The sequence below is a fragment of the Neofelis nebulosa genome, chromosome 5, assembly GCF_028018385.1.
Source record: "Neofelis nebulosa isolate mNeoNeb1 chromosome 5, mNeoNeb1.pri, whole genome shotgun sequence".
Taxonomy (NCBI): domain Eukaryota; kingdom Metazoa; phylum Chordata; class Mammalia; order Carnivora; family Felidae; genus Neofelis; species Neofelis nebulosa.
The window spans coordinates 150,974,831-150,988,432 of record NC_080786.1 but is presented as its reverse complement, the minus strand read 5'-3'; the positions used below and the strand labels follow the sequence as shown (position 1 = coordinate 150,988,432).

General features: G+C 44.7%; 1 protein-coding gene across 4 annotated transcripts in view; it reads left to right on the top strand.

The window, feature by feature from the left end:
• Window positions 1-13,602, top strand: part of HLCS (holocarboxylase synthetase) — a 230,208-nt gene that overhangs the window by 56,404 nt on the left and 160,202 nt on the right. For all 4 annotated transcript variants that reach the window (XM_058731965.1, XM_058731964.1, XM_058731962.1 and 1 more), the window contains one exon: window positions 10,127-10,398. In XM_058731965.1, coding sequence (XP_058587948.1) covers window positions 10,127-10,398 — 272 coding nt within the window. The remainder of the gene's footprint in view (window positions 1-10,126; window positions 10,399-13,602) is intronic.

Sequence of the window (13,602 nt, the reverse complement as noted above, 5' to 3'; positions counted from 1 at the left end):
CATCTATATGTATCTACATCTATATATCTATATCTATTTCTATATCTATCTGTAACTTGTGGAGTTTTGATAAGGACTTTAACGTGCATTTATATGGTGAATGCTTATTAAGCATGGACTATTTGCCAGATCTTGTACTGGCTGCCATGGATACAGTTGGGAGCAAGACTGAAATGTACGTATGCTGTCTTTATGGAGCTTACATTCTAGCAAGACAGTGGGACGTTGAATAAATGGTTATACAAATTATGGAATTACAACTTGATAAGTGCTGTAAAGTCACTGTTTATGAATAAGAATTCTAGCCTAGATCGGGAGGATCTGTGGGTCGGAAAAGACTTCCCTAAAGAAGTGACATTTAGCTACACTCTGGTCATTGAATTCGAAAAGGTAGGTTTGGGGGTGGCATTTCCACACTGCCTTAGTGGTCATTAGTAGACTTAAGCCAAGAATCATGGATTAATTCTTTTTTCCTACGTGTGTTAGCAGCTACTTCCACAGCCCTTAAATCATGGTAACCTGAGTGCATCTGAGAGGATGTATCAGGCACATTTGCATCCAACAGGTAGTAATTTTGATATGTCTTGTAACCAGAATTTTATTCTCCTGTCCAGGGATGATGGACTGTGTGTACTCAGTTTTACTTGATGGCGTAAAGTTGCATTTGACTATCGTGAATATAAATATTTAGGAGAATTGTAGGTAGTACACAGTTATCTTTCTTCAGATGTTACAGGTCTCGTTTTGTATCTTTTAGATTATCTTTATTCTGAGTAATATATTTGGCTCTGAGTAAGTCCTGAAAGATTACGTGAAAGAGGCATAAGAACAAAAATCCATGTTCCTTGCTTGCGTCAATTTTATTTTGTCCGTTTGTGCATCTCAAGTATTGGTTTCAGAAACAAATAATTTGGAATATCACTTTAGTAATTAGTAGACGTAACAGTGATAATGTCATTCCTTGAGAATCTGGCTCCCAACTTGCAGGCAAATAAGAATAAGTGGTTAAATTTAATGAGCCAGGTTGACCTACTTTGCCAAAGGTTATGTATATTTGAATAGTTTGAATGAATTTTTTAAGCACGTGTCATACTAGGTTTTAGTTGTGTGTATGCATACCTGTATTTCCTCCTCTCTTTATTCTGTGGTACTATTTTTGAGGAATCGTGGGTGCTTGGGGCGCCTGGGTGGCTCAGTTGGTTAAGTGTCCAACTTCAGCCCTGGTCATGATCTCGTGGTTTGTGAGTTCAAGCCCTGCACTGGGCTCTGTGTTGACAGCTCAGAGCCTGGAGCCTGCCTTGGATTCTGTGTCTCCCTCTCTGCCCCTGCCCCACTTGCGCTCTGTCTCTGTCTCTCTCTCAAAAATAAAAATAAACATTACAAAAATTAAAAAGAAATGGTGCTCCATACGTCTTTTTTTTTTTTTGATAACTTTTTTTTTTTTAATTTACATCCAAATTAGTTAGCATCTAGTGCAACAATGATGTCAGGAGGAGATTCCTTAGTGCCCCTTCCCCATTTAGCCCATCCCCCCTCCCACAACCCTCCCGTAACCCTCAGTTTGTTCTCCATATTTATGAGTCTCTTCTGTTTTGTCCCCCTCCCTGTTTTCATATTATTTTTGTTTCCCTTCCCTTATGTTCATCTGTTTTGTCTCTTAAAGTCCTCATATGAGTGAAGTCATATGACTTTTGTCTTTCTCTGACTAATTTCGCTTAGCATAACACCCTCCAGTTCTATCCATGTAGTTGCAAATGGCAAGATTTCATTCTTTTTGATTGCCGAGTAATACTCCATTGTGTATATATACCACATCTTCTTTATCCGTTCATCCATCGATGGACCTTTGGGCTCTTTCCATACTTTGGCTATTGTTGATAGTGCTGCTATAAACATATAAACATTGGGGTGCATGTGTCCCTTTGCAACAGACCTGTGTCCCTTGGATAAATACCTAGTAGTGCAGTTGCTGGGTCGTAGGGTAGTTCTATTTTTAGTTTTTTGAGGAACGTCCATACCGTTTTCCAGAGTGGCTGCACAATGCAAAAGAGATCCTCTTTCTCCACATCCTCGCCGGAGTTGTTGCTGAGTTGTTAATGTTAGCCATTCTGACAGGTGTAAGGTGGATGTTTGTTTGTTTGTTTTTTTAATGTTTTATTTATTTTTGAAGAGAGAGGAGAGAGGGGGAGACCTCATGTGTGCATGAGCATGAATGGGGGAGGGGCAGAGAGAGAAGGGGACAGAAGATCCGAAGGGGGCTCTTCGCTGACAGCAGCGAGCCCCATGTGGGGCTCGATCTCGTGAGTCATGAGATCTTGACCTGAGCTGAAGTTGGACGCTAAGTCAGCCGAGCCACCCAGGCACCCCTTTCCTCCTCTCTTTATTCTGTGGTACTATTTTTGAGAAACAGTGGGTGCTCCATATTTATTTCTTACATGAATGATGTGTGGGTGGCCAGTTGAATAATTCACTCCAGAGGAGATTACCTGCTTTGTTCCGTTCTAAGTGTTACCTGGTGCCAACCGTTTCTTTTTGGTTTCGTCGACTTTGAATGGAGATTTACGTTGCCTCCAGCTGCTGGATCACCACTTAACCCAACCCTCTGCTTGAACTAATGAAAACTGCAGTTAGTTAAGAAATACTTGTTTGCCAGATTATTTTCCCTTGATTTTTGTGATTTAACCTATTCACCCATACGTATCTTTAGCCTTTGTGGTGCACTTGTGACATCCTGCTGACCTGGGGAATGTGAGGAAGGCAATACCTTAAGGGCGTTGACCAAAGTTTAAGGTGTTGGTTATAACTAATGAGGTTTGGAGCTATCTCAGTTCAGGCTGCTAAAACAGAAGTGCGTAGACCAGGTGGCTTATAAACAACAGACATTTATTTCTGACACTTCTGGAGTCTCCACGTCTGAGATAAAGGTGACAGCATGGTTCGTTCTGGTAAGAACCTACTGTTGGGGTGCAGAGAGCTGTCTTTTTGCTGTGTCCGTGGTTGGTTGGAGTGGGTGAGCGATCTCTGGGATTGCTTTATGTATATGTATGTATATGTATATGTATATGTATATGTATATGTATATGTATACATATGTATATACCTATGTAGTTTTTTAAGTTTATTAATTTAGTTTTGAGAGACAGAGAGAGTATATGTACAGGCGTGCAAATAGGGTAAGGGCAGAGAGAGGTTGAGAGAGAGAATCCCAGGCAGGCTATGCACTGTTAGTGCAGAGCCTGATGCAGGGGTTGAAATCACAAACCATGAGATCATGATCTGAGGGGAAATCAGATGCTTAACTGACTGAACCATAAGAGCCACTCCCATAACCCATTCAGGAGGACTCCCCCCCTCATGACCTAATCACCTCCCAAAGGCCGCCACCACCTGATGTCATCACCTTGGCGATTTCAATTTCAACATGAATTCTGGGGGGACGCAAATGTTTAGCCCATAACTGGGGGTTACCTTAGTATGTTTTTTATTCATTCATTCTGTCTTCTTTCTCCAGTAGAATTTGTATCAAAGAAATAATAGCGAACAGGGAATACTGTGTTTAAAATTTATCTTGGTTCTTTGTGCAGAGGTGGAAGGTCAGGGCTATCGCTTCTGGTGACTCACGTCAGCTTGCCCTCTTCCCACAGCTTTTCTGGTGCTTGTTCGAACAGAATCACTTCCTGTTTTGCATTGCTCCTGGGCACATTGCTTTTCCCTCCGGAACTGTCCTCCGCTGTTCTGTACTCCTCTTGCTGTCCTTCCCCCTGGCTTGTGAGCTCATAGGCCAGGATTATCCTGTTTTCCATCTTTATGTCTCCATAAGGGCCTCATTTGCAGGAGGTCAGTAACTTTATATGCCCCCTCAGCCTCCTCGGTACCTACTCCACATAGCTCTGTAGCTGAGTGTGGCTGGATAAAAGCACAAAATTGTGCCAACGGTTCACTCTAAATTGAGAAACACTAAGCTGGAGCGGACCCTGAACACTTCCAGTGTTCATTCCACTTTCCCTGCTTCCTTCCTTTTCTCCCTCTGCCTTCTGAAGCCTTCTTCTTCCTTTTCCCTCTTAGCTGATGATCTGGCCTTTTATTTATGAGAAAAACAGAAGGAATCCAAAGATGATGTCAACAGCTTTCGGTCCAGGACTCCTACCTGCCTCCCTGCAGACTGGGAGCAGAGTGCTGGCAGTGTAGATGGGTTCCCAGGGCTGATCTGGATGGCTGTGTGGCAGGCAGGGGTGAGGGAGGGCTGCGACCCAGTGGGGGAGCAGGCTGGGTGTCTCCATTGGGGATGTGAGCCCTGTCCATCCCGGTGGGGGAGGGCGCCGCTCCCGAGGCCGACCTCTCTGCTTGAGCATTAGGATCCAGTCCTCACCTGTTCACCTGTTACCTTTCTGGATAGGACCATTCTTGTCATCATTAAAAAAACGTGCTGTTACTTCTCACATTTAACCAAACCATACCTGTTTGGACCCCCTTCCTCCCTGCAGCCACTGCCCCAGTCTGCTTTTCCTCTTGAGGAAACTCCTTGCCAGAGTTTTGTTCTTGGAGTCTGCAGTCTCTTTCCTTCCCTTATTATTATTATTTTTTAATGTTTATTTATTTTTGAGAGAGAGAGAGAGAGAGAGAGAGAGAGCCTGTGTGGCGGAGGTGGAGAGAGGGGGGATCAGAGGGTCCGAAGTGGGCTCTGTGCTGACAGCCAAGAGCCCGATGCGGGGCTCAGACCCACGAACCGTGAGATCATGACCTGAGCTGAAGTCGGATGCTCAACTGACTGAGCCACCCGGATGCGCGTCTCTCCTTCCCTTATTAACATCCGGTGTTGCCTGCATCCAGTGGGCTCTGTCTTGCGGAGTCCAGTGGTTACGGCTCAGCCCTCTTCTTACTGCCCCACCGTCACCTTCGTGCCTTCTTGCCACCTGTGAAACTGGGCCCCAGAACCCACAGGGCACCCCCCTCTACCTACACACACACACGGACACTTGATTTTCCTTTGCCTTCTCGTCTCCCTGATATCTAAGCACTGACACCTGTTGTGGGTTGTATTTTGTCCCCCCTAAAAGGTACATTGACGTCCTAATCTCCAGAACCTGTGAATGTGACTGTATTTGGAAATAAGGTCTTTGCAGACGTAATGCAGTTAAGATGAGGTCACTAGGGCTGGCCCTAATTCAATATGGCTAGTGTCCTTATAAGAAGAGGACAAGAGAGATGGGACACATGGAGGGGAGCCAAGGATAGCCAGCAACACCAGAAGCTGGGAGAGCAGCCTAGAACAGATTCTCCCCTAGAGCTTTCGGAGGGAGTGTGGCCCTGCCGACACTTGATTTTGGACTTCCAGCCTCCAGAATTCCGAGAGAATAAATTTCTGCTGTCTAAGCCCCCCCGGTTTGTGACACTTTGTAACGGCAGCCCCAGGGGACCAGTGCAACCACTCTTTTCATCCGCAGTAACTTCCTCATTGCTTTCAGCCTGTCTCCTGCCTTCAAATTATCATCCATAGTCTGGAGTTTCCCAAATTGATGTCCTCGGTGTGGACCTCTCCCCTAACTCCCTGACTCACGTGTCCCAGTGCATTTCCCAGTGCCTGTCTCAAACGTGCCGTGCCCGGAGCGGGCTCTTCCCCTCCAAACCTGTCCTTTCCTGCCCTTGCTATTTCCAGTGGTAGCTCTGTTCTTCCAGGTGGTCAGGCCGGAAATCTTGCAGAAATAAGCCTTTATTTCCTTGTTTTGCAAATACAGCTGGCTGAATTGGTTGCTTGGGCTCATTTTTTGACTCCCCATTTCTGCTGACATCCTAAATGTGATCTCTCTGCCAATCTTACAGCTGCTCTCCCAGAGTCCCTTCTCACATGCCCACTGTCACACCTGTCTAGGGGTTGTCGTCACCCTCCCGGGAACTTCAGAGGCTTCCTGACTGGAGTCTGCTTCCATGTGTTTGTGTCCCTCAGGTTGCTGAGCGGGTGCTCCTGCTATGGGTCTGCTGAGTGGGTTACCACGCGCCCTTCTTCAAAGCGCCCAGGGCTCCTCGTTGGCCCCGGGCCCCAGAGCGGCCCTGAAGCCTCTGCATGGTGTGGGTGCTGCTACCCTTTGCCCTCTGAGCTCCTTGCCTTCCTCCTGGCTTGTTCTGCGTCCTGTAGGCACTTCCCTACCCCCTCATGCTCCCTTGGGGCCTTTGCTTCTCCTTGGAATCCTCTATATAAATAAAGGACAGCGGGGTACCTGGGTGGCTCAGTTGGTTAAGTGTCTCAGCTCAGGTCATGATCTCTCAGTTCGTGGGTTCAAGCCCTGCGTCGGGCTCTGTGCTGACAGCTCAAAGCCTGGAGCCTGCTTCAGATTCTGGGTCTCCCTCTCTCTCTGACCTTTCCCCACTCATGCTCTGTCTTTCTCAAAAATAAATAAACTAAAAAATAAAAATAGAGAAGAGTAATTGTATACGTTAATAATATACAATTAATAGTATGTGTATGTTGCATACAATTAGTAACATAATGTATGGGTTGTATATAATTAATAATATAATATATACATTGTATACAATTAGTAATGTAATTCCTTCCTCCCTCCCTTCCTCAAGTCCGTCCGGTGTTTGTCTGCCCTCCCTACGATGTCTTACCTCTGGCACTACTTCTCTGTCTTCTCTCCTTGGCACTTAGGACAATCTAATGTTCTATGTCTTGTGCTGACAGATTTGAAAAATTAACTGGTTCCTGTTCTAGAATATAAATAAACCTTATGAGGATGGGAACTTTGGCCCCTTGGTTCACTGCCGAATCTTAGAACCTCGGAGAACGTCTGCCATGTGGTAGGCGCCCCATAAGATCATAATATTTGTTGGATGAATGGATTGACAACACATTTTAGTGGGATGTGCTATTTTTATAATAGTTAATGTTTATTTTACCATGTGTGTGTGTGTGTGTGTGTGTGTGTGTGTGTGTGTGTGTGTGTGTTTGCTTTCTTTTTTACTTTTAATTATGATAGTTTTAAAACCTGGAGAATAGAGAGGATAGTGTAACAAGTACCCCACATATGCATGATCTAAATGTAACAGTTATTAGTATTTTGCCTTTTTTGCTTCATCTAATTTGGGGGTAAATTACAGACATTGTGACACAGGCACTTTTCTAACATTAAGGACGTACCATTAACGTGCCTACTGAACCTGACAGTGAATCTTTGTTCTTTGATACATTCTGTCCATATTCAAATTTCCTCATTGTCTCAAAATGTCTCTTCCAGCTGGATTGTTCAAACCAGACTCTGGTCAAGAGCCACTCATGGCATTTGATCATATCTTCTTCTTCTTCTTGTTATCTTTTTTTGAGAGAGAGAGAGCATATGTGTGAGTGCACGCATGGGCAGGAGGGGGGCAGAGGGAGAGACAGAGAATCCCAAACTGTCTCCACACCCAGTGCAGAGCCCAGTGCGGGGCTTGATCCCACGAACTGGGAGATCATGACCTGAGCTGAAATCAAGAGTCCCGACACCTAACAGACTGAGCCACTAAGGCGCCCCTCTTTTTTTTTTAAATAATAAAAACCCACTGAGAATTCCTGGGATGGTGATTATCGCCCCCCATCCTGAAGGGAGGAACCAACACTGTAGGAAATCACTCAGAAGTCACACAGTCCCAACACCTCTGGCCAAAACAAGAAGGAGAAAAATCATTCCCCTGAATATTGGTCAGGCTTTGTTCATCCAAGAAGGGTTGGGAGGACAGACACAGAAGGGACCCTCGCGTGACCCTGGGGGTGGGATGGCGGTGTGCTGGACCCCAAGCTGGCTTCTTCACAAGCTGGGGGAGACACAGATCCACTTCTCTGGGGTTGGAGTTCTTGGTCACCGGGCTCATTTCTTACCCTTCATGAGGCTGTCACTGCCCCAGGGAAAATTTCCATTCTGTAGGTCCAAGATAAGTTTGTCAGTAGTGAGGTAGATACAGTTCTATGATGAAGCCATCATCTGGGAGATGTTCTGGGCTGCCCAGACTTTGTGTGGTCTGATACAGCCAGGGTTCCTGCTCAGGGCTTCTTCAGGGTGAGCAGGTTGGGGTCAAGGGTTCACACAAGGGCTGGTCTCAACCCCTGTCCCCATCCTTACTCCTCTAGCCCTTCTTTGGGCTGTCAGATCCAAGGTTATGCTCAGATAACTCATGCCCGGTCCCACGTTGGTCCCCACCTGTGGACCCGCTTGCAGGCAGCTGCTGTATTTGGTCGTATCTTCTACGTCTCTCTTCCTCCAGACGGGGTCTCCCCCTCTTCTCTCACCCCCTCTCTTGCCTTTTTGTCCCCTGTGACACTGACTTGTGGATCACTGTTTTGTGAAATGTCTCACCTTCTGGATTCTTCTGATTCCTTCCTTCCAAAGTTGTTGAACTTGTTCCTCTATCCTATGTATTTTCTGTAAACTCAAGTGAGTTTTAGTGGTCTGTTTGAATTGAGTTGAATAATATTTTATCTTTGAAGCTACTTCTCTGTGGCCACGTGCAGCTTTGGGACATACCCTTGTGTTAACAGAGGGGTACTTTTCCTCTTTTGAAAGGCCTAGCATTTGCATGAAGGTAGCATAAGAGCCTGGATCTGTGTTTACTGTGACAATTTGATTTTAATACATTTGGTGTTGACCTCTTGGGGTGATGACTCCCTCGACCCATAGTCCCCTGGTACCCTACCATGGAGGGAGGCCTGTGGGTCCTCCAGGGCCCAAGAGGAAGTTGCAGCCTCCTGGGAGGCTCTAGGACCCCTGCTTGTTTCAGGGGTAGAACCGCCCCCCCCCCATCCCCACCCCCAAGACCCACATTTGGCAAAGAGAAAGCACGTGTTGGGTTTCCCATTATTTTCCCATGTGAAAGTCAGGTCTCCCCTGCTGGTGACCTGTCAGGGGCTGGTGGTGGTCACCTTGTCCAGGAGAGGAGTTGAAGGTTCTCCAGAGGCAGAGAGCATATGCTTTTGTCTCCGTGCCTGGTCTTCTGTGACTGCTTTCACCTGGCTTTTTATGGTATTTCCCCAGCTAGGATAATGAATTTCCTTGAGGGGCAAAAGTAGAAAGCTGTAAAATTTCTGCAGAATGTATAGACTAGAGGATTACTAATGAATTCTAGAGCTGGAGAAGACATCTAAGGATTTAGGATATTATGTAGGATAGAAAATTTAATAATGAGCTGTATTTATTTCTTTGGGTCCTGGCTTCTAAACAGTTTACAGGTTACCCTTAAACAACATGGGGATTAGGGGAGCCACCTGCCCCCCAGTGCGGTCAAAAATCCACAGCATATACCTTTTGGCTCCCCCAAAACTGAACTACTGTAGCCTACTGTTGAAGCCTTACTGATCACATAAACAGCCAATTAGCATGTGTTTTGTGTGCTATATGTATTATATACAGTATCTTTACAATAGGGCAAGCTAGAGAAAAGGAAAAATTATTAAGGAAATCGTAAGAAAGGGAAAATACATTTATAGCACCGTACTGCATTATTTTTTTTAAGTTTTATTTGTTTACATAATCTCTACACCCAACGTGGGGCTCTAATTCACAACCCTGAGATTGAGTCGTATGCTCTTCCGACAGAGCCAGCCAAGTGCCCTAGCACTGTATTGTGTTTATCGAAAACAGCCCGCATGTGAGTGGACCCATGCGGTTCATAACCCACGTTGTTCAAGAATCCACTGTATTTTTATAGCGTAAACATACTTCGTGGACTTATTGTCGATTGTGTGGTAGCACAGGTGTTTGGAATATGTTACTTTAGCTCTTACTGGTTGTGATTTAGGAAGTACTTCTATTACCACATGGCATTTTATTTTATTTTTTTATTTTTTATTTTTTATTTATTTATTTTTTTTAACGTTTATTTATTTTGAGACAGAGAGAGACAGAGCATGAACGGGGGAGGGACAGAGAGAGAGGGAGACACAGAACCGGAAGCAGGCTCCAGGCTCTGAGCCATCAGCCCAGAGCCCGACGCGGGGCTCGAACTCACAGACCGCGAGATCGTGACCTGAGCTGAAGTCGGACGCTTAACCGACTGAGCCACCCAGGCGCCCCCAAAATGGCATTTTAAGGAAAAGCTACCCTCACCGAATGTAAGGCCAAATTATGACCTTTTCATCTCTTTCTTTGTAACACAGGAAATCTGGGATCCTCTTATGCAGTGGCTGGGGAAGCATGTGGATCCTGAAGGAGTAATCAAGTCCAGCAAGCTCTCCCTTAAGTTTCTTTCATCCTACACGTCCAACATAGAAATCACCCCATCTGCTCTACCCGTGGTGACTGACGTGGAGTCCTTCTTATCAGACAATTTTAACTTAGAGATCTACCGACAAAATCTGCAGACAAAGCGACTTGGAAAAGTAATTCTGTTTGCCGAAGTGACGCCCACCACGATGAACCTTCTGGACGGGTGAGTTCTGGCCAGACATCGTGCACCGGCTCAGAGGAGTCTCATTATATCGATTATTCTGTCTAACCAGTGCTGGGGGAGAAGAGGTAAGGATGACGAAGGAGAGTTCTCATCAACCCATTAGCAAGGTGGGAATACCCTTGTCCTGTCCGAGGTAAAGCGCAGGGAGAAAAATTAAATAACGATTTCCTTGATCACAGATTCGTATTTTAAAGCAGGGGGATTTTGTACATCGTGACCCACTTCCTTTAGTATCAGGCCTTTCAGATGATCCTTGGCGAAAGAACTTTATGAAAAAATGTCTTTAACAGGTGGCATTATTACTCGGGCCATCATTTGATTTTTTGTATTGGTATAGCCAGTGTTAAACATTTAGTTGAAAATGTTTTGCGGGAGCACTAGGATAGCAAATCTGAACGACACGTATGCTGCGTTACCTGGAAACGCAGTGGAGATTTCGTACTTTTGGAAACCTGTTTTGATATGTTCCCATCCAGCACATTTTGTCGGCACTCTGCTGTCCCATTCGGATGTTCAAGATTTATTCTTCCTGAGTTTTCCTTCTTATTTGTTCTGTCTTGTGGACTTTAAAAAAAAAAAAAAAAGTTTATTTAAATTCCAGTTAGTTAACATACGGTTTTGGGTGTACAATGTAGTGATTCAATACTTTCGTACCTCATCCTGTGCTCATCACGACAAGTGCATCCTTAATCCCCATCACCTATTTCCCCCACCCCCCACCCGACCACCCACATGTCCTCTGCAGTTAAGTGTCTGTTTCTTGGTTTGCCTCTCTCTTTGTTTTTTTTCTCCCCTTTGCTCGTGTTTCATGGACGTTGGTTAAAGGTTAAAAAATGGCAAACAGATGAAAGGATTTTTTTTTTTTAACTCTTAAATTAGTATTAATCAGTACTCTTCTATTGAGATAGTTTAAAACGTAGGCTTATAGAAGGAGTGAATAAGAAAGACATCTTCCCTCAACATGGGACTAAAATTTCAGGAATGTTAAGACTCCAAAAGAACCTTCTAGGCATTTTCTTTCATAGGACTGTACAATTAGATGCATAATTCAATGCAGGGAAATATTTGGGGCTTTCTTAATAATTTCTGGAATTCGGTAATACGTTGATACGGTATGTTGAAATGATACAATACCTTAGTATTTTCTTGACTGCCCTGCTCACACCTACTCCCTTCTCATGGAACTGGCAGTTTTATGTGGGGATAGTATGTAGAGAAAGCACCAGTGTAGTGGAATTGGTAGAGCGAGGCAGGTGTATTGGGAAGGGGAATATGAGCCATGGTCATGAACAGTTCTTGTTTGCTGTTTTTTCTTGTGTTGTCAGGTACTTTCATTTTTCAGCGTTCCCACCCTCTCCCGCCTCCCCTCCTTCCCAGTTCCCTGTTCTCAGATGAGCAGGAAGAAGCCTGTGTTGGTATATGGAACGATCATTACTTGCTTGTGTGAACTCTGTGATAATCCTTTGTTACTCAAGAGAACACTATATTGAAAATATTGAAAAGGTGACCTATTACTATTATATTTTCCAAATAAAAAATCAGACATAGTACTTAAGATAAGGTTTGGAGAGATTAAATTTAAATAGAAAAATATTGGCACGTCTTGTCTGTTTTTGTTGGACAATCAGCGAAGAATATTTTATGCTGGGATGATCTTGAATTAGTGGAATGACGGCCTCTGAGCTTATATAGCGGGCAGTGCATTACTAAGAGGGCTCTGAGCCCTTTCGAGGGATGGACTGTGTCTCCTGTGTAATCAGATGGTTGGGTTTCTTTATACCCTGGCGAGCATGTGTTTTAGGATAGAAGAAAAATGCCATGTAAATACACCTGCTTTAGTGCCCTTGGATCTTGGTAAGTTCCTTTTTGATATTGAACTTTTGTTTTTTGTTTTTGTTTTTTTTTTAATTCTGTCTTAAGCAACTCGGGTCTGTGAAAATGTGTAGGTGAGCTCAACAGTAGTGGAGTCAGAACCTTCTGGAGGATAGTTTTTATCTTTACCAAGGAAAAAGAATATTTTGACCTTTCCGAGGGCATTTGGGAAGCCTCTTTGTTTCTTTTCTTGTCTGGTCTCTGTAGAGCACAGAGAATGAAATGGCTTTGATGATTAATGATTAATCCCTCCGCCTGGCACAGAGCAGATATTGAATAAATAAATAGTGGCTGCTCCGTGTAAACTACAGATGTCTTCTTCCACTGCTCGTGTGGGTCCCGTCCTAACACTAACAGATAAAGTTACTCACTGCAGCCTCGTGAGTCAGCAAGCCTGGTGAGAAGTTCCTGGGGGTGGGGTGGATGGACCGTAGCCTTTTTTAGGAGAAGGACTTTGAAGTGGTCACCTTGGTGTCAGAAACTCCGTTGTGCACAAAGGGACCATGAGATAGATACGTGAAATATATGGCTTATCACTCTCTGAGAGTAAGACCGAGACCATTTCTGTAGCTAATACTCTATTTGATCCCACGTGGGCCGTCCTCATGGAAGCACAGTCTATGGTCGTGGTAATAATAATAATAGCAACTAACATGTATTAGAAGCTTTTATCTTCCAGCCACTGGTGCTGCGTATGTTACACATATCCATCAATTTCATACGTCATCTTTTAGTGCCTAGGGCCATCAGAGTCAAACTCTAGTATCACACCAGCATGTAGGAAGCTACGTATCACAATTTACTGAATTGTTCCTGTGGACTGACCACGTCAACAAGTCCAGGGCAAGAAGACTTTTCAAAACTGTGGCCTGGGTTTGAACTCTGTGTGTGCCTCTCTACATCTGTTACCTCTGTGGCTCTTTCCTTATAGTCTGGAATAGAAGTAAAATGTAAATTAGATACTCTATATTATAAGGTTTCTCAAATCCTTTTTCTGTGCCCCTCCTCACCCACGGCGACTTATAGCAGCTGAAAATTGGGAGTTCTCTTCCCGAGAAGGGAGGGGGAAAGGACGCAGTGGGGAACAGCCAGCAATTTCTGCCACAGTCCCAAATATCTGCGTTGCACCTTTTCCCCCATTTCCAAAACTCTCGCCCACTCCTCCAGGAAGATAGCCCTGCCAGTCTACTTGTTTATTTCCTCTCGAGCAGATTCAGGATCTCTGGGGATGGAGTCTTCTTACTCAGGGCTGGACGTGGCTCCCTGAGGTCTGGCGGTCTGCTGGTTAAAACAGACGTGTTCTCAAGGGCA